This window comes from Bactrocera tryoni, chromosome 5 (assembly GCF_016617805.1).
Source record: "Bactrocera tryoni isolate S06 chromosome 5, CSIRO_BtryS06_freeze2, whole genome shotgun sequence".
NCBI classification, from domain to species: domain Eukaryota; kingdom Metazoa; phylum Arthropoda; class Insecta; order Diptera; family Tephritidae; genus Bactrocera; species Bactrocera tryoni.
In genome coordinates this window covers 40,296,667-40,320,988 of record NC_052503.1, presented here as the reverse complement: position 1 = coordinate 40,320,988, position 24,322 = coordinate 40,296,667, and the positions used below count along the sequence as shown (strand labels likewise).

General features: G+C 35.8%; 1 protein-coding gene across 2 annotated transcripts; it reads right to left on the bottom strand.

Annotated features, from left to right (window-relative positions):
• Positions 1 to 3,987: 3,987 nt before the first annotated feature.
• LOC120778459 (angiopoietin-related protein 7) lies at positions 3,988 to 22,929 on the bottom strand. Of its 2 annotated transcripts, none has more exons than XM_040110258.1 (7): positions 22,357 to 22,929; positions 16,222 to 16,367; positions 8,585 to 8,751; positions 8,253 to 8,412; positions 4,752 to 5,203; positions 4,544 to 4,691; positions 3,988 to 4,477 (listed from the first exon to the last, which is right to left on the bottom strand). In XM_040110258.1, exons 1-7 carry the CDS (start codon positions 22,489 to 22,491, stop codon positions 4,321 to 4,323), a joined length of 1,365 nt encoding a protein of 454 aa, XP_039966192.1. In that variant the 5' UTR covers positions 22,492 to 22,929; the 3' UTR covers positions 3,988 to 4,320. The 2 variants fall into 2 exon arrangements, with proteins under 2 accessions (XP_039966192.1, XP_039966193.1); XM_040110259.1 differs by having other exon boundaries at positions 8,618 to 8,751.
• Between the last annotated feature and the right edge of the window lie 1,393 nt (positions 22,930 to 24,322).

Below are 24,322 nucleotides of genomic sequence, written 5' to 3'. Positions count from 1 at the left end.
AAGCAAAGCCTCATATTTATCTGCGCTGGCTTAGAAGTAATTTCTTCTGTTGCATGTTTCACATAATTTTTAATACAGGTACGATAAACTTATGGCAATTACGCATAATTGCCAATGCGTGTAGATTTGATCGCATCACAAATATGTAAGTACTTACCTAGATATTCATGGTTTACGTAGTTTATTGAGCATTTGCGTAAGCATTTCCTAGTTACAGCACTTTTGGCACGCTATTAAGTAATACTAAGGAAAATTATGTATATACTATATTATATGTACGTATGTTAGTAGATAGTTCTAGGGAAAGGAATGAACCGATTTCATTCATATTTTTGACAAACCTAGATATATTAAGAAATCATAATATGCAATCTAGTATATGGGAACTTGTGGGACGATTGAACCCATTTCACTAATTGTTGAGACCATTCGCCAACATGTAGTAGTTATGTCGAAAAAATATAAATATGTAATCTTACGTATTTTCATTTAGTGTATTCGCGTAATTCTTCTTCTTCTTTATTGGCTTGGTAACCGCCTACTCGGTTATAGCAAAGATTACCACAGCGCCCCAGAGCGGGAATAATGAGTGGCTTATAAAGATTGGTCTTTGTTCGTTGAGAGAGAACTTTACTTCTCAATTGCCTACTTAGTCCGAAGTAGGACCTGTTGGTAAGATTTACTCTGCATTGGGTTTTGAGGTTGACATTGTTGTTGGTGTTAATAGTGGTTCCAAAATGGACAAAATTATCCGCAACTTCGAGGTTTTCTTTTTTTTTTTTTTGCGGGTGAGGGGGTGGAAAATGCCTTCCGCATCATCGGTGCTATCGTCACAGCAGCGGTATGTGCCACTTGCAGGTCACTAAAAACCCCCCCTCTAAGGAACCGTCGCACACCCTGGGACCGCGTTTGCATTACTTCAGGGTGGCGTTCCGTTTTTCTCATTGAGAGATTTACATCTGCGCACCTGCGTCCAGGTCCCGCTTTTTGCTGCGAAGCAAAATTGCTGCGAAATTCTTAATGATCTTCCAGTTTGCTTCACTCTCCAACATGACGCTGACTAAATTGTCCGCGTTTATTGGGCCAACCAGGTTTTCTACGGCGGTGCGTTCTTGTTGCCAGCGTACACATTCAAAAAATGTGTGTTCAGCGTCGTCTTCTGTCGCGTCGGTATATAGGCATGACGGCTCTTCGACTTTTCCCATTCTGTGGAGGTACTTTTTGAAGTATCCGTGACCGGATAGTAACTGAGTTGTGTAAAAATCGACTTCTCCGAATTTACGGCTTGTCCATAAGTCTAGATTTTTTATTAGCCTGGCCGTCCATCTGCCGCGACTTTCATTCTCCCATCTTTGTTGCCATGTTGTTATTTGTTGAATTGCGCTCTTGTTGTTATTGGATGATTTCTTTAGCTCCCACAGCTTTTTCCTTTCATATGCTAGAAGGTCAATTGGGGCATTACCGCTTATAACTAATATTGCATCGCCTGATACTGTCCGGTACGCTGATTTACTCTGAGGGCTGCGGTGCGGTGCACTCTGGCCATTACCTTACGCCGATTTTCCTTTTTAAGAGCGTCTGCCCAGATCTCGGCTCCGTATAGTAAGACGCTTATTGTCGTCGACATTAGGAGCTTTTCTCTTTTCTTGGCTGGGGCCCCTATGTTGGCCATTAATCGACTCAGTTGAGAGGTGATCTTCGCTGCCTTTCCTGCGGCGTGCTGGATTTGAACCCAGAAGGTTATTCTGGGGGCCAGTCTTACTGCTCTCTGCGTCTGGATATTCTTAGGACGCAGAGAGCAGTAAACTACCTAGGCGTAAGACTTCGCAACTTCGAGGTTATGGCTGTCAACATTGACGTTGAAATCAAGTCGCGGGTGCGACGACTGTTTGTTTCGCTTCCTTATCCATTCTGGAGAAAGCAGAACTAACGGCGGGGTTGTTTCGGCGAATTATATCAATATCATCGGCGTACGCCTGCAGTTATACACTCTTATAACTAGAAGATTGTACCTGCTCGATTAAGCTCTGCAGCTCGAAATATTTTTTTCAGCAGTAGATTGAAGAAGTCACACGATAAGGAGTCTCTTCGTCTGAAAGAACATTTGGTATCGAACGGCTCGGAGAGGTCCTTCCCGGCTCTGACGGGGCGTTTTGTATTACTCAACGTCAGTTTACACAGCCGTATTAGCTTCCTTGGGATACCAAATTCAGACAGCTTGGAAATCAACGAAAAGGTGGTGTGTGTTGATTCTCTTTTCACGGGTCTTTTCCAAGATTTAGCGCATGGTGAATATCTGGTCAGTTGTTAATTTTCTAGGTCTAAAGCCACACTGATAAGGTCCAATCAGTTTGTTGACGGTGGGCTTTAACCTTTCACACAATTCGCTCCATAGAACCTTATACGCGATGTTGAGTCTTCTCCCTCGGTAGTTGGTACAGATTGTGGGGTCCTCTCTTTGTGGATTGGGCAGAGCACATTTAAAATCCAATCCTCGGGCATGCTTTCATCCGCCCATTTTCTACAAAGAAGCTGTCGCATGCTCCTTATCATTTTTTCGTCGTCGTATTTAAATAGCTCGGTCGGCAATCCATCAGCCCCACCGCTTTGTTGTTCTTCAGACTGGTAATTGCTAATCGAACTTTTTCAGGAATTAAGAGATCAATTTCAATAAAATTTGGTGTGTGTCCCATATCGGTCAATCTATGAAGTCTAGTATTGAAATTCGGAATTGTGTTGACAGCTTTTATTTATGCTAAAAATGGGTAGAACCGGGTTAATTTTTTTTAATTTTGCCCTTATACCTTATATAACTCTTTTCGAACTTCTGGATAAAATATGATCAAGGTTTTGAATGGAGCACTTTGTGACAAAATATTGTACAAATCGGACCAAAACTATTGAAGCCACTTACCGAATATATAGATCAAAGTTCCAATTGCGAACTTTTTATCGAAAATATCGGTCAATCTGTGAGATATGTATAGTATATTATAGAAATTAAAATATAATCATTTCTTAATAATAACAAGTGACCCAAATAGGGATACTTAATAACCTTTTTTTGACAGATCACGAGTGTGTCGTTTGTAGCTGTCATATTATTTTTATTCAGTATTGTTTGGCATTTCATCATAAAAAGACTTACGCCTGAACAACGTATGCAAAATTTGAACAAATTTATTGCGAAAATTCATGTTCTGTAAAGAATGTGTTGCACGCGCTTCGCTCAACTTTTGGTCAACATAATCGGCTACTACTATTCGCAACTCTCCATCTTGAGACCCAGCATTCATTATTGGATTTTGGTCCATAATGGAAATGGTCCATCACGCAGTGAAGGAAATATAGCAGCCGTAGCTAAGAGTGTACATGAATACCGCGGAGAGGGGATCGCAGCAACTCGAACTGAAGTATGGAACTAGGACTTGGCGCATTTTAGGTACAGCTTGTGCAAGAACTGAAGTTGTTTCACCTTCCCAAGCGACATCGCTTCGCTCTATGGGCTATTGAAAAGTTCTAAGAAGATTTGAAGATTTCGAGCCAAATTTTTGTTCAGCGATAAAACTCATTTCTGGCTCAATGGGCATGTAAACAATCAACACTTGCCACATTTGGGAAATTTCCCCTATACCTCAAACTTACAAACTTTTGCAACTGAAGGTATCTCCCCAGCTTTGATCCTCACAAGTTGGAAGAGTAGAAACTATTCGGTTTAAACCGAACTTAGCTCTTTCTTACTTGTTAACTTCTAAGTTGTTATCAAAAATACCACACCAGGTTTACAGCATCTTAGATTGGTTTTAATTTCGAACATAAGTTTGAAGAAATTTCTATAAACCGAAAAAATTATTGAAAGAGAGATGATAATAAGGTCGTGATAAAACTACATAAGTACATATTACGGATATATTTAAATTTTCAGTGATTTTATTGAAGTTCAATCTTTACAACATGGCATTATACGTTTTATTTAAAATACAGTTACAAAATTAAAATTTACAAATGTAATTTAAATTATCTCTTGATACAAATTTATGTAGGATTATTGTACAACAATACATATATACATTGATGTAATCTAATTAAAATAGTTAACACTGAGTCTCGTTTTGAGTATATTTTGTGACGATAAGGCAACATTTAGAAACTTTTCTTTTATTTTCATACAAGCGAGACTTTGAACACAATACCATATTAAAATATAGTAATCGTAAATGGCAAAAGTACAAGCACCCGTAAGTTAGAGAGCCTGAGTACAGTTATGCAGAGAATGTACACATACAGCTAGGTAATTAATTCCTATTTTAATTATGTAAACTACTTGCTCTGCAAATCACCGTCAGTGTTCACTGGACGTATCATCATGCGCACAGCCCTCAATGAATAAGAGGGTCCCCTAAATCCATCCCAATACATGCCTTGATACAAAGGAGTGTTGTTGTAGTTTTCCTCGAAATATTTGCCATTCAAGTTGCTGTTAATTAAAGGAGGTTATTGAAAATATGCCTTCATATTTTAATTACCGAATATCATTCATTACCTCATGTCACACCAGTTGTACCACCAAGCACCGTTTCGCGACTGAGCACAACTACAATCTACACAACCGTCATTGTCATTGTCGAAGGTGGAGAATTTGCTGCCAGCATGATAGGTCAAAGAGTCGCCAGCATCACCTTCATATTCTCCTGAAATATTAGTCATTAATATTAAAACTATTTGCACAATTTATCCAAACACTCTCTTACCCAACAAATTGAGCGCATAGTCCTCCTTCTCGTTGCCGATGGCAAATAAATTATAACGTGCATAACGGGAATTGCCTTCGAAATCCTGCAACATAATCAAAAGCTCATGCACCGCTGACGAAGTGAGAGCGTGTAGCTTATCAAGGCCGATGAAAAACTCGCCACCTATATTGCCGAATCCGGTTTGGTACTCGAGCCAGCCGCGATAGAAGTTCAATTTACCATTGAAACGATTCTGTATAAGAGTCCAGCCGCCACCAAACAGCTCATCATCGCAACGTACATAGAAGGGATCTGATTCGGGTGTGAGTTGCAGACGCAAAATACCATTGGACGTTGGAACGTCTTGTGCACAGCTGGTGACGAGTGGCTCTGTCGGCTGTCGGGTGTCGTAGAAATTTGTCGGTTGACGATTGTTGCGTCGCGCATGTTTAAAGCCGCGTGCCACCATGCTAGATGTGGATTTAAGCAAATTTTTCATTAAAAAAATATAAAATATTTTACAATGAGGTTTAATATAATTTACAAAGATATCTTTCTTTATGTATTTATATAAATTTATTAGAATTTAAAAGAATAGCAGGAAGATTGGTTTTTTAACGACTCATTGACATCGAATTTCATTAAGCATACTTCTGATTAATTTCGAAATTACAACATTATGCCTAACTAACTAAGTCATAACTTTGAAGTTGTAGATAATTTCGTCTATCTTGGAACCAGCGTAAACACCACCAACAATGTCAGCCTAGAAATCCAACGCATTATAACTCTTGCCAACAGGTGCTACTTCGGACTGAGTAGGCAATTGAGAAGTAAAGTCCTCTCTCGACAAACAAAAACCAAACTCTATAAGTCTCTCATAATTCCCGTCCTGCTATGTGGTGCAGAGGCTTGGACGATGTCAACAACTTATGAGTCGACGTTGCGAGTTTTCGAGAGAAAAGTTCTACGAAAGATTTATGGTCCTTTGCGCGTTGGCCACGGCGAATATCGCATTCGATGGAACGATGAGCTGTACGAGATAGACGACGACATTGACATAGTTCAGCGAATTAAAAGACAGCGGCTACGCTGGCTAGGTCATGTTGTCCGAATGGACGAAAACACTCCAGCTCTGAAAATATTCGACGCTGTACCCGGAGCGAGAAGCAGAGGAAGAGGAAGATGTTGGAAGGACCAAGTGGAGAAGGACCTGGCTACGTTTGGAATATCCAATAGGCGTCACGTAGCGAAAAGAAGAAACGACTGGCGCGCTGTTGTTAACTCGGCTATAACCGCGTAAGCAGTGTCTGCGCCAATTAAGAAGAAGAAGAACTATTTCCACAAACCGATTTCTACATTGTACATCTTTTTAAGAAGATCGAAGAATATAACTTAAGATTTTGTGTAGCGCATCTGGCACTGTTGAAACGCGTTGGTGATGAGCATCATCCCATAAATATTTTTTACAATATGTCGATGATTACAACCTACAAAAGTCTTCTAATCGCTTAAAATGCTATCTACAATATTGAAACATAATAATTATTCTGTGATTAATGTTGAAATACCTGTCTTCGAGTTGCCAAGCGTTCGAAAGTAGCACGCTTTAAGCAATTGCTATTGCAAAACTGGTCTAAAATCTGTCAAACAAAGCTTGGTAGCATTGAAAAATGCGGTTCTACTACTCAGTAAAGTTTCGGCTATTCTATTGTATTGATTTTACTCGCTCACTTCGTTATAGTTCACAGAAAATTTAAAATTTTTGATAGGAGAGCAGAGGAATGATGAATCGAAGTTGGCTTCTATAATATAATCGCCAAAAGTAAATCATAATTTTTTCTTAATAAATAGTTTGTAATATATGCAATGCAATTCTAATTTCAAATATTTCAGGTGAGTATGATTATGCAATCAGAAAGTTAAATTCCTTCTTAAGTGTCAGTAATTTTAATTGCCATTGAAGGTGACAAAATAGAAATCGCATCACGATCGCCACTTTTATCAATAAGTTTACTTACAAAATAAAGAAGTAAGGAAGGTCTAACTTCAGGCGGAATCGAACACACAGGAGCACAGAGTTTAGATCGCTTAAAATGTATACAGATTGTTGTACGAAATATTTTTTTGAATGGTGGATGAAAGCTCGTTACACACATAACGGGTAGAGGTACTTTTTTCAAAAGCCTTTTTTTTACAGTTCACGCGTCAGTCGTGTCAAGCTGTCATGTTAATTGTGTTCAGTATTATTTGGAATTTCATCATGGATCGTTCATCGTTCAACTTTATTACGAAAATTCTCGTTCAGTAAAGTGCTTCGGTCAACTTATGGCCATCATCCATCACCCATCTTGAGACCCAGCAATTATTATTGAATAATATTCAACAGAATGGACCACGTCCAGCACGCAATGACGAAATTATAGCATCCGTAGCTGATACTGTACGCGAAGACTGTGGAGAGACGATTCGGTGCTGTTCGCAGCAACTCAGACTGACTAATGGAGAGACGCATTTTACGTCGAAACTTTTAATTGAAAGTATGGAAATTACAGCTTGTGGAAGAATTGAAGCCGTTCGAACTTCCCAAGCGACATCGATTCGCTCTATGGGCTCTTGAAAAGTGCCAAGAAGATTGGACGCTTTCGAGCCAAACTTTTTTCAGCGATAAGGCCCATTTATGGATCATAGTAATGATAGTAATCATAGTATGTAAACAAGCGAAATTGCATCGCATCAATCAATGGATTTATTGAGAGAACACTTCTGTAAGCAGATAATTTCACGTTTTGGGCCGATCGATTCGACATCAAGATCATGAGATATCACGCCGTTAGACTTTTTCCTGTAGGGATATGTAAAGTCTAAAGTCTATCCGGACAATTCCGTTCGATTCAAGCCTTAGAGGAAAACATTTCGTTTGTTTCGAAGTTTCTGCGTTTTTTGTTTAAAAAAGTAGGGAACCTCCAAATGGATAACCTTATAGGTGTCGGTGGCATTATATCTCAATCTTTAATCTCTCTTGCAACATGTTGATTCATATTATAATTGTTTTTTCTTTAATATAAGGTTGATACATAAGTTTCTTGAATTCATCGTACACTTCAACCTCAATGTTTGGTTTTAAATAGAGATCAGCGAACATAACTTCAATCAGTTATTATAAAAGTATTATTTGCCTTACTAAATTTTTATACTGTTGCTAACGATCGTTAGGCAAACTTGTGCAACATGTTTCGAGGGTTTAAACCCAGCAATAAAGCGCATCAGCAATATATTTTGTGATATTGCAACAATAAACTCTCATTCCGCGCATCAGGCGCCAAATCACTATTATTCAAGTACACACAAACATATCTACAAGTCTTACGTATAAATTAGACGCGCGCCTCTAAGGCCTAAGGTGTATTTAAGCTTCAGCAGCGGCTTAAAGGTCGTCAAAGCATTTAAGTTGTACACTTCAGAATGTACAATCACCATAATTACAATTAAAATATGCACCCGTGCGATTATACTCACTTTGACAATTTATTAATATTCGTTTCGAGTTGGTTATTTAATTCGTTGACAGCCGAGCGCGTCGAAAGCAATAAAGTACCCAAAGAATCAAGTTTGACATCATTTGAGAGCATCTGTGGCAGGCGGTCAGTGGTCTCCCGTGCAGTACGCAAAACGATTGCTGCAAACAATTGACAAAAACAACACAATTGTTAATTCATTTATGACAAGTAGCTAAGAGCAACAACAACTAGCAAATCAAACGTTTGGCATAATCATAAAGCAAAGCAACGGTTTATTTTACAAAGCAGAAATATTTGAATTGTTTCAAACTTTAAACTGCCGATTCTGACCTTCTTCCTTTTTTCTCTCTTGGTTCAAGTCACCTTTCAATTCATCAATGTTGCGCTTCGTCTGGCGTTCCATGTAGTCGAGTGTGTCGAGCCGCTTGAGGAAGTCGGTTTGCTGTACAGCCAAGGAATCTAATCGACCCATGTTATTTGTTTCGAATTGACCCATCCTGTGAGGGAAAATATAATCCGATTGTGAGTTAATGAAAGTTTACAAATTAATTGAACAAAACATTAAAGACATACTGTGAACCAAAAAAAAACTTATACAGAGAGATGTTTTGAGTTTGCAGGGACTTTTCTCTTAAACTATTTCAGCTTTTAAGCTGCAACAAAGAGTAGAATCTTATGTATTTTCCTAATTTTATAAAAAAAAATCAACAAAACACATTTTTGATTTTAACCATCGCAAAGAATTAAAATATATGGTTTTTGATCACCAAAAAAAACGTGTATACGTACTTCTACGTTGGCAACATTTTGTATGCAGTTATCAAGTAGGTACCGTTATTTTTTCTTGTCTTATTTACGTATGCCCAAAATGTATTATTTGGTAAGCGAATTTCTTTGGTGCGGCTATAGTATTTCAAGAAAAAATGCTGAATAAACAAACATCAAGATTTACTGACTCTGGTAATCAAATGTTGGCAAGAGAACAAAAGCACTCGCAAAATACGCAACATTTTCAAAAATACACATACTATTCTTCAATACATTATTGCTAAATTCAAAAAGTCTGGCGTTGGAAGACTTGTTGGTATTGGAAGGCACAAAAAATCTTTGAAGAACCCAGACTAAAAGTAAAATTGTTCGGAGTATTAAGAAACACTACAAAATATCCGCTGAGATTCGCCACGGAGATGAAAGAAGCTGGCATTGCAAAACTTCATCTTCAAACTGTTCGGAACTTCTTGCTTTCACCCGATTTTAGAGGGTATACACCACGAAATAAGTTACACTTATGGAAGAAAAGTGTTGCGAAACTTTTGCTATATTCCAAAGAGTATATCCTCCATGATAACAAATTTTGTAATTTTTACAGATGAGTACAAACTTAGTTAATTTGGATCTGATGGTCGTCGATTTGTATGGTGCTAAAAATTAAAAGATTTAATAAGACTGTCAGCATGAAGGAAGCTGCATTATGTGGTGTGTGGTGGGAGCAAATGGCGTCGGTAACCTTGTATTCATCGAAGGAATTATCTGAAGAATGAACTACTAAGCAAGATTAAAACACATTTTGATTCCGTCGCACCAAAATATTAAAGAAAAATTAAATGCTGGCTACTGCTTTATTGAGAAAGCATAGTGCTTTATTCGTTAAGGAATTGTTATTGTGCAATGCGAAAAATTACTGCCACAACCTCATCAGAGTCCATGTAGCCCTATATGGAAACAAAGTAACGAGAACGCAAAGTTAATAGCAAAAATAATCTTCAGAGAATATGAAAAAATCTACCTCTTGAACTTACTGACAATTTGGTGGATTCCATGGATAAAAGACTGCAAGCCATTATGCATACAGCATTAATTTTCAATAAATCAAATCAACAAATCAATAACTAAATACGCCAGAGACATCCAGTTTTACCTGCGGGATGATATGAGTAGGTTTTATGGGAGCCGGTGAGAGATATATAATTGAAATTCGCAGAGAATCATTTTTTATCGATAGTAACTCTGTGTATCAAAAATGGATTGAATCGGGTTAGTACTGCCTTGAGGGCACATATATGTCCATATCGAATGTGTCGGTCAGTGTATGAGTTTTATAAGGTATATGTATGTATGTATAAAATTGCTTTGATTCTGACAAATTGCAAGAGCATAAAATGTTCGTTTGCATCCGAACTTAGCTCTTCCTTACTTTTTTTTTATTTTACCACAAGTTGACGTTGAATGAGAAGATAACTTCCGATGCTATGTAATGGCGCTTTGCATGTGGAAATCTTGCTAACTTTAGTAAAATGTAAGTTAACAATTTATTTCATATTATCCAGAATGATGGTTTAGAGAGTTTATGCAACGCAACGCGGTACATACCAAAATATTTTACGTACATACAATATTTTAAATTAAATATGCAAAGTCAGTAATTTCCATAAATATGATTTTTATGACTTTTTCTCAATGACAACGGCTGGAGGGCTGTAATAACAATTTTATTGTCAATTTTAATTGGTTTCAGAATATTTAACCAGTGCAATTGTTGTTAGTTTTATGTTCCAAGCAAATGTAAAAGCGTTTTATTGTTTATTGGTTTTGTTCATCTGAATGATTTTGCTGTTCGACTCTTTCAGTTTTTTGTCAATAATGACAAGGGTTTCACTATTAGTAACATTATGATATTACCTTGAAGATGTTAAAGAATTATCGAACAAAACGGGGCATATTTGATTTAAATCGGAAGTTACAAAACTTAACATACCCTGTTCAGAGTATAGTTATATAACCCATATTCCTTACTTTTGCTTTTATTTAGGAATCTTATATTTGAATAATAAATTTGTATTTAAATTAATTTATCTTGAACTGAAATACGGGCAACAGGTTTCCTTGCCTGAAAAAGCCGATAAAAGGGAAGCATTTTGAGACGACAGAAGGAATCCAAGCAGCATGCACCTCAGCTCTCAAGGTCATACCCGAGAATGTCTTCCTTAAATGCTTGAAAATCGCGCTGGTAGCGCTGCATCGACGCAAAAGGAACATATTTTGAAAGTTTTAAAAGAATTGTAACGATTGGTTTTTTTTAAATCGACTCAGTGCTATTACTTCCCGGACAAACCATGTAGGCCTTTCATGTGCTCGGAACGGTCGCGTTAGACAAATTTAGTCTTTCAGCAATCTTTCAAGTTATTATTTAACGCCTTGCATCCACTAAAGACTCTATTTTATCCTCATTGGCTTCAAGAATTCTTCCAAGTCGCGGTGCATCCTCAAGATCGAAATTTTGCAAACCAATTTTGGCATTGGCGTTCGGTAAACTCATTTTCTTCGTACACATCACATAATTTTCGTCTTGCTTTAATATCATTTTTACCCTTTTGATAGTGAAACTATAAAATATGCCGAAAATGCTGTTTTCGATCTTCTATTTTCCATAGAGCACTAAACAAAAACTATTCCAAAAAATTTACGACAAATTTAAACAAATAGTTCCTCTTCTACTTCTTCTTCTTAATTGGCTTAGATACCGCTTACGCGATTATAGCCGAGTTAACAACAGCGCGCCAGTCGTTTCTTCTTTTCGCTACGTGGCGCCAATTGGATATTCCAAGTGAAGACAGGTCCTTCTCCACTTGGTCCTTCCAACGGAGCTTCTGGTTCCCCCGACGGGTACTGCGTCGAATACTTTCAGAGCTGGAGTGTTTTCGTCCATTCGAACAACATGACCTAGCCAGCGTAGCCGCTGTCTTTTAATTCGCTGAACTATGTCAATGTCGTCGTATATCTCGTGCAGCTCATCGTTCCATCGAATGCGATATTCGCCGTGGCCAATGCGCAAAGGACCATACAGATACAAATAGTCTTATTATATCAGTTATTCAAATATATAACGGTTAACCGGTTAAGTCCGAAGTTGGCTGCGAAAAAGTTCAATAAGATCAGCTGCTGTCATCAAACGAAATTACTTAATGAACGACCCAATAGTTAAACTGCAATTTACACAACTCTTGTTTCTAATATTTTACTTGGCGCTTTTCGTCTGCCGTTCGGTTTTGTTTACAAACAAAAAACTAATACTACATATATACATAGATGCACATACTTATATGTAAAGATATTTAGTACGAGTACTTGAATAAACAGTCATGTTGGCACAATTTGTCAATCTGCCAACTTGACCGACTTGTTGATTTGCGCCAGCTGTCGACTTATACCGCATCACCCGAATACTATTCGTTTATTTGTGTATTTATTGTGTGCAAATGAATTCGATTTTGATATATTTTTGAATTTCATGTTAACATTAGGGTGAGTCAACTTTTTAAAATTTTTTGCCAACACATTTTACACTATACAATGTTCACACAGAAAAAACTAAATCAAGCTAACTTTAAGATATCTAATGCATAAATTGGATAGTCGAATTTCTAATCACACTTCAACTTTTTTTTTTTTTAATTTATACCTACTAATAAATAAATAACTGGAGATATACAACTGCAACGACATCTATTGACAAAATGCGAAAAGACTTTTTTGACTACCATATAAAATACCGATGCATAACTTTTTTAGGGCAAAACTGAAAATTCAGGACAATACGTAAAAATAAAATAACTTGGAAACAATGAACACCCTAGTGTGCGTATATTTATTTTTCCATTTTAAAAGGCCTACCCTACTGTATTATGTGTGTGTAAATGTATGCAGCAGTATGCTCCAAATCTCATAATTACGTACATACATTGTGGTGGACTTGGCGGTAATACGCCGGCTATGTACTCGTAAACGCTGGCAAGCGCCAAAGATTATTTTCATTCAAGGCGTTTTGTTAAAGTATGTATTTACATACTATGCACGGTGAGTATCAGCTACCGAATAAATTTATTGAGACAAAATTGTAGTGCGAATAATGCTTATACACATTAGCAATAGTATTTATACATATATACATACGTATATTTGTGGTTAACTGTGAGTGAATTAATTTGACAAGTTGAAGGTCTCTAAATGCTCTGCCTCTTGAATTTTATAATTGATGTAATGATAACGCTCAGTGTACATAAATTAAATGTTCAATTATATACATAGCGTAGTAGGCATACATATGTATATAAGTAGAACACCGTGGCAAACAAGCCGATAAGGCTGGCAAAAACGACAAATGAGTCACTAATTCCTCACAAGTTATCCGTAAATTGTTTGTTTTGATTCCGCATACATACTTTATTTTCTTTTTTTTCGAAAATTAATAATAATTTGGGGCGTTGCCAATTTTTGAAAATTCGGAAGAAAGTGATTTGATACATATTCATACATATGTATGTATATAAGTATATATATTTCAGTGATATTTCATGCAAATTTCTTATTAACATTTATTACTTCAAATTTAAATTAGTGTTTCCTAGAACCATAAAGCTATGCAATGCTCTTTGACAGCCTTGATAATAATCCATAATTATTAAATTACAAAGAAAACAAATTTGCTGATTATATACTCGGAAATTATTATCGGAATTGTTTGCAGATTGTCAAGTCACAATTTAAATAAAATTTTCGTTTTAATATTAAAAATAAGAATATAGTTGTATATAAGGGTGGGGAAAAATGAATGAAGGCGACATATGCATATTTTTATTCGATAATACGAAAAAATGGATAACTGTAAGGCGGCTGACCTTCTCGTTAAGAGATCATACCTGGAGAGGCTTTCTTATGGGTGTCTAAAGCGATCTAAAAAGAAATAGTTCTTTATTTTTAATTTTGAACCTTTACATTTTTTTGTAAAAGTAAGAGAAGTAAAAAAAAATTGTACATGCTTTGACCACCTTTCTGGCAATTTGTGGACGCCATGCCAATAGGAATTCGTCTTTCGAAACAAACCAATCAGGCACTCAATTTTCGACTTTTGCATAGGCATCGAAGTGCTGCTCAGGGAATGCGATTCCCATCAATGAAAACGAATGGTAATCGGAAGAGGCCAAGTCTGGTGAATACGGCGGTTGGAATAGCAGTTCTCAGCCAAGTACTTTGATTGTATACTGAGCCGATTTGCATTGTTGTGGAAAAAAATTGATTTGCCGTGCCTCCTGGTCCATTCTGGTCGTTTTTCGTCCAATGCATGGTTGAAGTTAATCAAATGTGTGTCTGTAGCGAATTATTAATAGTTTCACTCGGTTTTTTCGATCTGTTTTTACAGTCGATGTCGATGGTTGTCCCTGATTAACCCATGATTATGTCCATTTAGGATTCTTAAAATAAATTAATTATTCATCGCCAGTGATAATTCGATGCAAAACCGATTTTTTTAATTTGTCTTTCATTCAACTCATCTGGCACCCATTTTATAAGCTTTTGGATCTTTCCCATAGCATTCAAACGGTCTGAAAATGTTTGTTGTACAACATTTAAGATGACTGTCATTTGCTTTTGACTTAAAGTATCATCTTCATCCCATGAATTCTTGCAGTTCGGCGTCTTCAAACATTTTTGGTGGTCATCCATATTCTTCATTTCTCACATCAAAATCATTATCTCTGAACAATTGAAACCGAGTTTCGATGCGACTCTGCAACACTTTTCTTCAAATGAAACAAAAAATTAATGCTAAAAGCAAAAAAAGCTATAGGTTATTGAATATGTAAAAGGTGGGCCATCTAATCTTTTAAATTTGAATTATCTATATTTCGACATTGGAAACGTCAAATACCATTCGGAAAGTGACAGATATTCAGTAAAAAGTCTAAAATTTACGAAATGGGTCGCTATTCACTAGAAGAAAACTAGGAAATATTGAAAATTTGAAAGTTTGACCGAGGCTGGTCAGTTTTACCGAAAAATCATCTTTTCGGACGAGGCTCATTTCCACCTCGATGGTTACGTTAACAAGCAGAATTGTCACATTTGTCACGCCCTATCTTCGAAAATCGCATAATCAGCTAAAGAGGTGATGTAAATTGGCCTCCCAGAAGCTGCGAGTTAACTCCGCTGGACTATTTTCTGTAAGGAGCTGTTAAAGATAAATGTTACGCTAACCATCCAGAAACAATTCAAGATCTAAAGTAAGAGATTCAAGCTGCAGTAGCTGCCATAAGGCCTGAAACCGTCGAGAAAGTACTCCAAAATTGGGTGGATCGGATAAGCTACTGTAAACTCAGCCATGGTGGTCATTTGTCCAAAATTGTTTTCCACAAATAAATCTCATAAAACAACCTTTTAAATAAATGTTAGATCTTTGAAAAATATCAAGCCGTTTTTTCTTTATTGACTTTTTAAATTTAAAATTTTATATGGCCCTCCCGTTGTATGTGTATAGGATCGTTCACAACAAATGTTCCCTACCAACACATTTTTATTTTAACGCCCACTTCATACCGGTACACCTGATATATTCTAGTGTAAAGATTATCACTTTACCTAATGTGCTTTTCCATAAAATCACTCCTTAAAGATTTTACGCTGTAAAGATTATACGTCAAATGTCTGAGCCTTCATGCAGTACAGTACAGAATTTATAAGGTACTTCTTCCAATGCTCAGTACATTTGATGCTTATCATTAACTGCGTATAACTTGTAAAGGAATTTTTTTATGAAAACAATTAATATTTAATGTAAAGTTCGTATTAACATTTATTATTTCAAATTTAAACATGTACATATTTCTCAGAACCTTAATGCTATGGAATGCTTTTGACAGCCACTGCGATTTAAATTGACAAATCAAATGATTTGGACGAAATGTGTGTTTTGCATAACTATACAAGTAATATGTTCATACATACATATGTATATGTATACCAATATGTCGGTAAAGAAATAATTGTGGAATGCAGAATGCCTGTGCTAATCGAAATCAAAACTCGTATACAAAACACAAAAAACTGGTTCACTTTTTAGATTCTTATTTGGTCTCTCTTTTGCATTATTTGTGCATACTTATATTAGATTAAGATATTTTTGGCAGACTTACTTGTTTTCAATATTTTCCAAACGCCTGCGCAGATCCTCATCCAGTGTTGCTAAAACGCTTACACGATCATGTAGATTTGTGAGAAGGTCCTTACAATTATTGGCTATTTCATCGGATCTCTCTGCAGCAACTGATGTGCGGTAACGCTATAATAGAGGGATAGAAAGAAAGAATTATTTCACTCATTACATTGCACAGGGTATATTAAGTTTGTCACGAAGTTTGTAACACCCAGAAGGAAGCGTCGAAGACCCTATAAGGTGTATACATAAATGATCTGTATGTTGAGCTGAGTTAGTTTAGCCATGTCCGTCTGTCTGTCTGTCCGTCTGTCCGTCCGACCGTCTGTATGTATACGAACTAGTCCCTCAGTTTTTAAGATATCGTTTTGAGATTTTGTTAACGTCATACAAACTGAACGATCGGAATCAAGTTCTTGTATGGAAAACTTTCACATTTGACAAGATCTATTCACGAAATTTGGTATGCATTATTTTCTAAAGCAACAATGTAATCTCCAAAGAAATTGTTCAGATCGGTTAACTATAGTTTTTCCTTGTTTTTTTTTAATAAATGCTATCTAATATATTTATACCGTACTACTTCATATTGGAAATAGTGTCAAATATTTCTTATTATATTTTGAGTCTTGTTTTCTTTGAGTAAAATAAAGTTAATAAAAATATTTTAAGTCAAGGCATGTATTCATCGATAATAGGCAAACGGTTTAACATAATTGTAAATGAAATCGTGCAGGTTACATCGTGTAAACTCGTAAATTTTTTGGTTAAGTACGCTACAACATTAACCATTTTTGTATGTTTGAACAGTGTAAGGACAGGCAGATAGAAAAAATTTAATGAACCCCTTCAGCGGAATATGAATACGTTTCTGAAAACCTTAAATGATATATCCTCCATCTCTGCCCATTGCTGAACTGCTATGGTTGCTGAACTAAAAATAAATCATGAGAAGTTCAAATTATAAATTATCATATTTAACCAAGTCTTGTAGTCATTGGAATTTTTATTCAAATACAAATAATTTTCCCAAAAAAATTTTCTTAGTCTGAAAATTCTAAAATTTTTCAATATATTGAAATACTCGTAACTTATTTTGTATTTCTAAGCCTATGAACTTCGTAAAGATGTCTTCTAAGCCCTACAGTTTCCGATGGGTTTTAATAGTTGATATTTGCCACTCCTATGTACTAGTAAGTACTTATGTAAAGGGTATGGTTTTTAGACATGTGGTTTTCAAGAATGTATAGAACGCTTATAATTTAATATAATGGCTAACAATATAGCTTTATTATTAATGTAAAGGTTTTGCATTATGATTTAGGCCAAGCGACAGTGACATTTTTTGCAGCAATTAGGGCCGAATATTCTCTTTCAAGGCATCATTGATCTTGGGTTTATCTGTTTATTTTTATTTGACTATCCCTTTTCATAACCCCACAAAAAATAGTCCAGCGGTAGCTAATCGATATCGATTGATATTGTAGGCCATGCCACAAGTTCACGGCGCGCTCACTATAACTTTCTACAATAAATTATTTGTTTCGTTGTTTATATGGCATGTAGCGTCGGCTTTTTAGAACCATAGATGATCCACATCAACGTTATTTACTTCAGGAAAAGTCATTAATAATAGCTCTTTAACATTCCCCATTGATTCTAACATCATGAACGGTTTCATTTGTGAAGAAATATGATTCTACCAAAAGTGAGATTCAGCGCTGGACAAAATTTTCTTTTGGAAATCGGTATCGATAGTTATCCCTGCGACGCGTTTGATGGTCGTTTGGCTCCAATTCTTGCATGAGTTGGATTGACCAAAAAACAAGATCATTATGCAAAATCTTCCATAGAGCTAATGAGCATAGCTATAATATTGGGGCGCGGGTGTTCTTCAATACTCTGCTCCACAGCAGCAATAGCATCTTTAGTGAGCACTGTGCACTGCGCATTAACCACAAGAATACATGTGGTGCGAAACTGATTCATCATTGCCCGAATTACAAACTCTGCTGGGCGAGAACCGAACCATTTTGCGAACGAAATGTCAAACCAAACAAACACAGTGTGCTGAAGAAAGTATTGGTTTATTGTAAACCACACGTCTAAAAGACATCCTTATAATTTTTCACCTCAGCTGCAGCCATAGATTCTTGGCATAACTGACCAATTGTATTGTATGTATGTATGTACTAGTGGATCCGACCTCGCGTTGCTGTGGTGTATATTTTATACTATTATTCATATAATAAACTTTTAATACGATTGAAGGCGAAAGCGTTTTTGTCGTTATATGAATCTGAAGGATTGTACTTGAGGTTTAATTTTGAATATGTTCATACAAATAAACTTCATTGGAAAAAATAACGAATTTAAGGCTGCTTTTTCAATGTCTGGTTACCAGCCTTTCTGTCCATTTAAGAGAGTCGTCCGCTTAATAGAGCGTTCACAGTATCTTTTATTTATGAGTTCCTGAAATTATTGAATACAGGACGAATTGGACGAATCGATAATACATTTTATTAATTGACATCAGGTCAATATTTCTTGAAGATAGTGTTATAAGAATTTGAGGTGAATTTGGGATGAAAATTGAATTAAAATCATTTTATTATAACGCACATATTAAGGAGACATCGTTAGATGCTATTTCTTTCTTTCCATTTTAAGAAAATGGCAATACCAAAAGTTTATTTTGCTAACCAACAGATCCACAAATGAAGTATTTGTATATTTTTAAGTAAATTTATATTACGGATATTTACATTTACTTGAACCTTTTAACCTCATTCGTCATGTCGCGCCCAAAATGGCTATAAATAACGAATGACAGAGTATTGTGCAAGCATTACAGCCTACATAATTTCTTTGTAATCTTCGCTTAGCAGTTATTTAAACTCGCAATCTATATTCGATTTGACCATACGCGATGGATTTCTGCATAACAGATACAAAATGGGAAATGTATTGCACTGACGCTGCAGCAAACGAAACAATTCGGCAAAAAAAAAATTAAACACCTTGACAATCAGCAATGCCAATGCCAGATCAATTGAGCGGAATAAAAGTTGCTCAGCAAGAATTCGACATAAATTATTTTTTTGTTACGATTTATGATAACATCTGTATGCGCGTCATATGCAAGCGTTCACATCACATAAAGTGGTATAAATATATGTGTACAATCATGCATGTAGGTATGTAATAATCTGTAAATTTATATAAGTTGTTAAATGATATATGAAGATGTGTAGATTCGAAGGCACGCACGCATATTGTAAGTATTAAATGAAGAGAGTGTAATACTGTTTGAGACAACGACCCAAATTCCCAATGCAGAAGAGCCATTGGAATGGAGCTTTCGCTGGCTTTTTCACCTTTAATGCCAAATTGTCAAATTCATGTTAAAGTTGATAGGAGGGAATGTAATATATGTATATTTCTGTATATTCGTTCATAGGTAGTAGTTAGAGCTATGAACCGATTTAACCAGTTATTTAAGAGTGAGAGCTTCTACTTGAACATCATGTGTAAAAATTTGTTTAAATAACTTTTCTCATTGACGCTGAAGAAAAAACCAAAGTCTAAATAACTTAACAACTATCCTAAAATCCACTTAAATTAATTAAGAAGTTACATGAGTTTACGGGTTTCAAAAAATTGAACTTTTTATTGTCTACAACACCTCTAGAATATTGTCCTAAGCTCTCAAGTTGATCCGGGTAATAGTTTCGGAGTTACTGCATTGAGAACTTGTACGCTCGAGGCTAGCTAGCTGCGTCATCTTTAAGCGCGTTTTTCTCAAAACTGTGTTTTTTTAGCGAAAAGAAGAAACGACTGGCGCGCTGTTGTTAACTCGGCTATAATCACGTAAGCGGTGTCTACGCCAATTAAGAAGAAGAATAAGTGTTTTTTGAAGTTGGTCGGGAAGATTTCTAGAAAACTACTCAACTGATTTTCATGAAATTTTGCACAGGCCTTTAAGATACAATCTTTAAAGACTTCAACAAAGAATTTTTTTTCGATTACAACTATTTGAAAAAAAAATTGCAAAAATGTCTGTCAAAAATCCAATTTTCAGTTTATTTAATTCGTCCAAGTTCTGTTAAGGTTTTAACTAAAACACACAACAGTGCATTTTTGTAACAATAAAAAATTCGAATAAAATATTGTATTTAATTTTTATATCAGAAAAAATTGAAGAAACCCATGCAACCCCTTAACAAACTATCCTCAAATTGCATCTAGATTGCTTAAATATATTTATCATCACGCATAAAGCTTTTTTTCATAGATACATATATAATTTAGGCAAACAAAAGGGATTGCGATACTTTAGTATTCAGGCTGGCATTTGTTCAGCAGTACTACGTTTTGGGATACCCTAGTATACGCAATAAATACATCATACATATTTATAAATATAATATGTTATACTGCGATATGGGAGAGCTTCAGCATCTTATTGAGAACTTTCTTATTTGCTCTCTTGTTTTACAAGCCTGACTTCGCAAGTACAATGAACTTAAACAGCTTTTGCTCATTAGATTTATTGTGTTAATTCATATAATTTGCGTACATGAATACAAGTATTTTGCGAGTGTCTCTCAGAATATGAAAAATCTCAGTAAGATTCTCTTTACATCTTTGGTGAGGCCTATATTGGAATATGCTTCTGTGATATTGAACCCTAGTTACCAAGTTCATTCGGAGAAGTTAGAATCCGTTCAAAACCAATTTTTACTTAAAGCCTTAAATCATTTACATTGGGATTCCAGGTTAAACTCCTCCATATACTAATCGTTTAAAACTCTACACTCGCTAGTCGTAAGAAAATAATAATACTTATGAATCTGTCTGTAGTCTGTAGTCTATCTCTGTTGTCTGATATTTATTTGAACGTCCCACCAACCAAGCAGATTAAAACGTAATTACAAACTGTTAACAGATTTGTGCCAGAATCGAAATTTGGAAAATAGCCAATCACTACAGAGAACCTTCCCCATTATCGTATCATATTATGGAGAGTTTCTACCTTTTGAGATTAAAATAATCACTTTTTAATCATATTATGGGGAGTTGCAACACTCTGAGATAAAAATAATCACTTTTTACTTATTTGCTAAATATTCAGATAGATAAATTTTTTCAAGAAATCGTTCTCAAAATTTTGGATTGAGATCTACTAAATAATGTAAGTTATGAACCTGCCTGGTGTAAAGGCTATTTTATACTACTATTGTTATTACTCAGAGCGCGAAAGTTGAGCAATGGCCATGCAATTTTGTACACATGTTCAACGAAAGTTATTGTATCTGTGATACTAGAATTTTCCAAAAATATTGTAAATTGTTCATTTAAACAAATAATTTTTAAGAAAAAACCAAAAAATATTATAATCTTTTTTTTTGAAAAAGTTTATCATTTCTGGCTTTCTTCTCCATAAATATAATATTTCGGAAAGTGTACAGATTAAGACGCTAGAACTTCTACCATAAGGACAAATCGCCGGCAACCTGCCGCCATTGCTCAGTAAACCCCCCCTTTCCTCCCTTTACTTGGATCACCAAGAAAGTTATTCCGACAACTGTGCGAAATTTTCATACTTATTATGCATTCCGAGAGAAAAATTCAAGAAAAAACAGCTGATTTTCTAACCAATAAGTTAGAAATCCTCCTCAAACTTTTGTTTTCAGTTTATGAGTGCCAGAAGAACAAATGATCCAATAACTGATATTGAACCAAGAGCGTCTGTGGGTAAGAGTAATTTTTCAAAATATCACTGGGAATACCTGACTATATTGGGCTATAACCATGTTCTAATAATTTGCTGTTCATATATGGGAACCAAGAAGATAAATTCAGCCGACAATAATACATACTCTCAGGTATAATCGCTTCATTTATTAAACACGTATGGCAAATATAATCTGAGGGTCATTACGATCGTATTAGTATTCTTCGAAGTCGATATTCACATACTAAGATAACCTAAGCTTTAGATGTACGCATTTATACGCATGCAACTCGCTGAAGGCAGCGATTTTTTATTTATTGAAATTTGGTTTTTTACTAACGCAATAATAAATATTTATGTGGTTTTGATGACACCCACCCTATGGTTCCAGTTGGTTACATTCATGCGTGTCGGATGGGTTTGAAATTTTTGCGGTGGCAGTTGTTGACACAGAGCGCGATCGCTCAGTTGCACGGCCAATAAAGCCGCCAAGAAGATGCTGGAGAAATGCATTTTTCCTCTAATTTTTCGTTGTACCCGTACACTAACGGTGAGGTAATTGTGGTACAGATGAACTTATGCGGTGGAAGGTGGCTTGGTTACTTTTTAATGACCAATATCTTATTTGAATTTTAAACACTTCTATCACTTTACGCGTTCTTTTGTATTTTCATTCTTTTTCCACTAATTCCACTAATAAACTTATGCAAATTTCATAAACGAGATTTCTTCAATGATTCTCCAACACAGGCAAATTTTTTAAACTTATGATAATTATAATATATTATTGATGATCTTCACACACACGCACCCGTACGTCAACGGCTCATTACGAAATGCTTATTATACGTATGAAAAGAAAAAAAGACGCGATCGCGCCCAAGTGTCTCGTTTGCGTATTTCACTTTGGAACCGCAGATCGTATGTTCATCCAACGACCGCCTTGTTTATACTGAGTGCAAAACCGAAAACTGGTTAGTTGATAGATGGCTTGCTGCGCCGCTCTGCTTTCTGATCTTCTACTCACTCGAAACTTGGACCGCATACATACCTACATGGAAGCGAATCGTCTTGAGAATTATTAAAAAGCTCCCTCTCTCTCGCTTTCTCTCTCCCTCTCTTATTTGTATGCATGATTGATTATAAATATTTCTCCAATACCAAGAAACTTTTGCATTTGATTAACTTTTGTTTATACTTGTTTGAGGAAATCCCCGTGGAATCCCAACTGCACGAAACCCATGCCATTATCAGCACATTGATGGGTGGAGGTCTCTACACTGGCTGGTTGTTGGCGCCAACGACTCAGCGGTTATTCTCAAATCTTAAATACATTCTTTGTAAAACAAAATAAGATTATCTGCTTGCAAAAACCCATATGGAAACCATTATGTATACATCATATGTTTTGACATTATCTAATAATTTTCAAAGGAATTAATAATATGCATACTCTTTGTATGTTGAGTTCGATCATAACTCATTTAATATTAGCGATCCTTAAGATTTTGCTAAAAAAATTTAAAATTTATGAAACGAAACGTATTTAACTTACTTTTACTTTGAATAAAAAATCCCTCGCTGAACCCTCGCCCTGGCGCGCTTCGTAATAAGATAACTTTACTTGAAACGCGGTGGCTATAAGCAAGCGGACATACTATCCTCTACACTTGTGGAACCAAAATAGGAAGCTACAAAAAAATTTAAAGGAGTTCGTATTCTCCTTTAAAAAATTCATGGGGAACAAATTGTTTCGAGAAGAGGGTAGCGTTTGCAACAAGTTCAAAACTGCCAAACTACGATAGGAGTAGAAATTTTCAACCAAGTACAAGTTACTAAGGCTGGCACTAGCAAAGTTATTGAAGGAATGTGACAACACCAGCGGCAGCCGGAATCAAACCTTGTTGCCAAAGTATGGCAGCTAAGCAGAGAGAGTAGAGAGATACCAAAAGTGCCTTTGCTAGTTTTGCATCTGTCAGAAAAGGGTCCACGAAGGGCTGACGAGAGATGGCTCAGCTTTATACCACCGCAGTAGCTAAGGTTGCAGCTCAAGTATAATTTATACAAAACTAGTTTAAACAAAATATAAAACAACAAAAAATATTTAATCAACCTCCTTTGAAATACAGAATATTTTCAAATGCCTATGGTACATTTGCAACGATTAGAGTTTATTATATGCTTGTCTTTCAATAATATGGCCTAATAAAAGTGAAAGCACGATTAGTTCGAAAATCACTTAATTTTTTTCGAAAACGTGTTAACGTCTGTGTAATAATGCTTCCCGAATACCAGGATGCCATGAAACATACTATATTATTACTGGCGATGAGTATTGAAAGCA

What these genes read in the sequence shown, in the direction of transcription:
- LOC120778459 (XM_040110258.1), bottom strand. Translation starts at nt 22,491, where the DNA reads ATGCATTTCTCCAGCATCTTCTTGGCGGCTTTATTGGCCGTGCAACTG. An exon ending in TTGGAAAATATTGAAAACAA is followed by an intron (nt 8,752 to 16,221) that starts GTAAGTCTGCCA and finishes TTTCCCTCACAG; the next exon opens with GATGGGTCAATTCGAAACAA. An exon ending in CTATGCGCTCAATTTGTTGG is followed by an intron (nt 4,692 to 4,751) that starts GTAAGAGAGTGT and finishes CTAATATTTCAG; the next exon opens with GAGAATATGAAGGTGATGCT.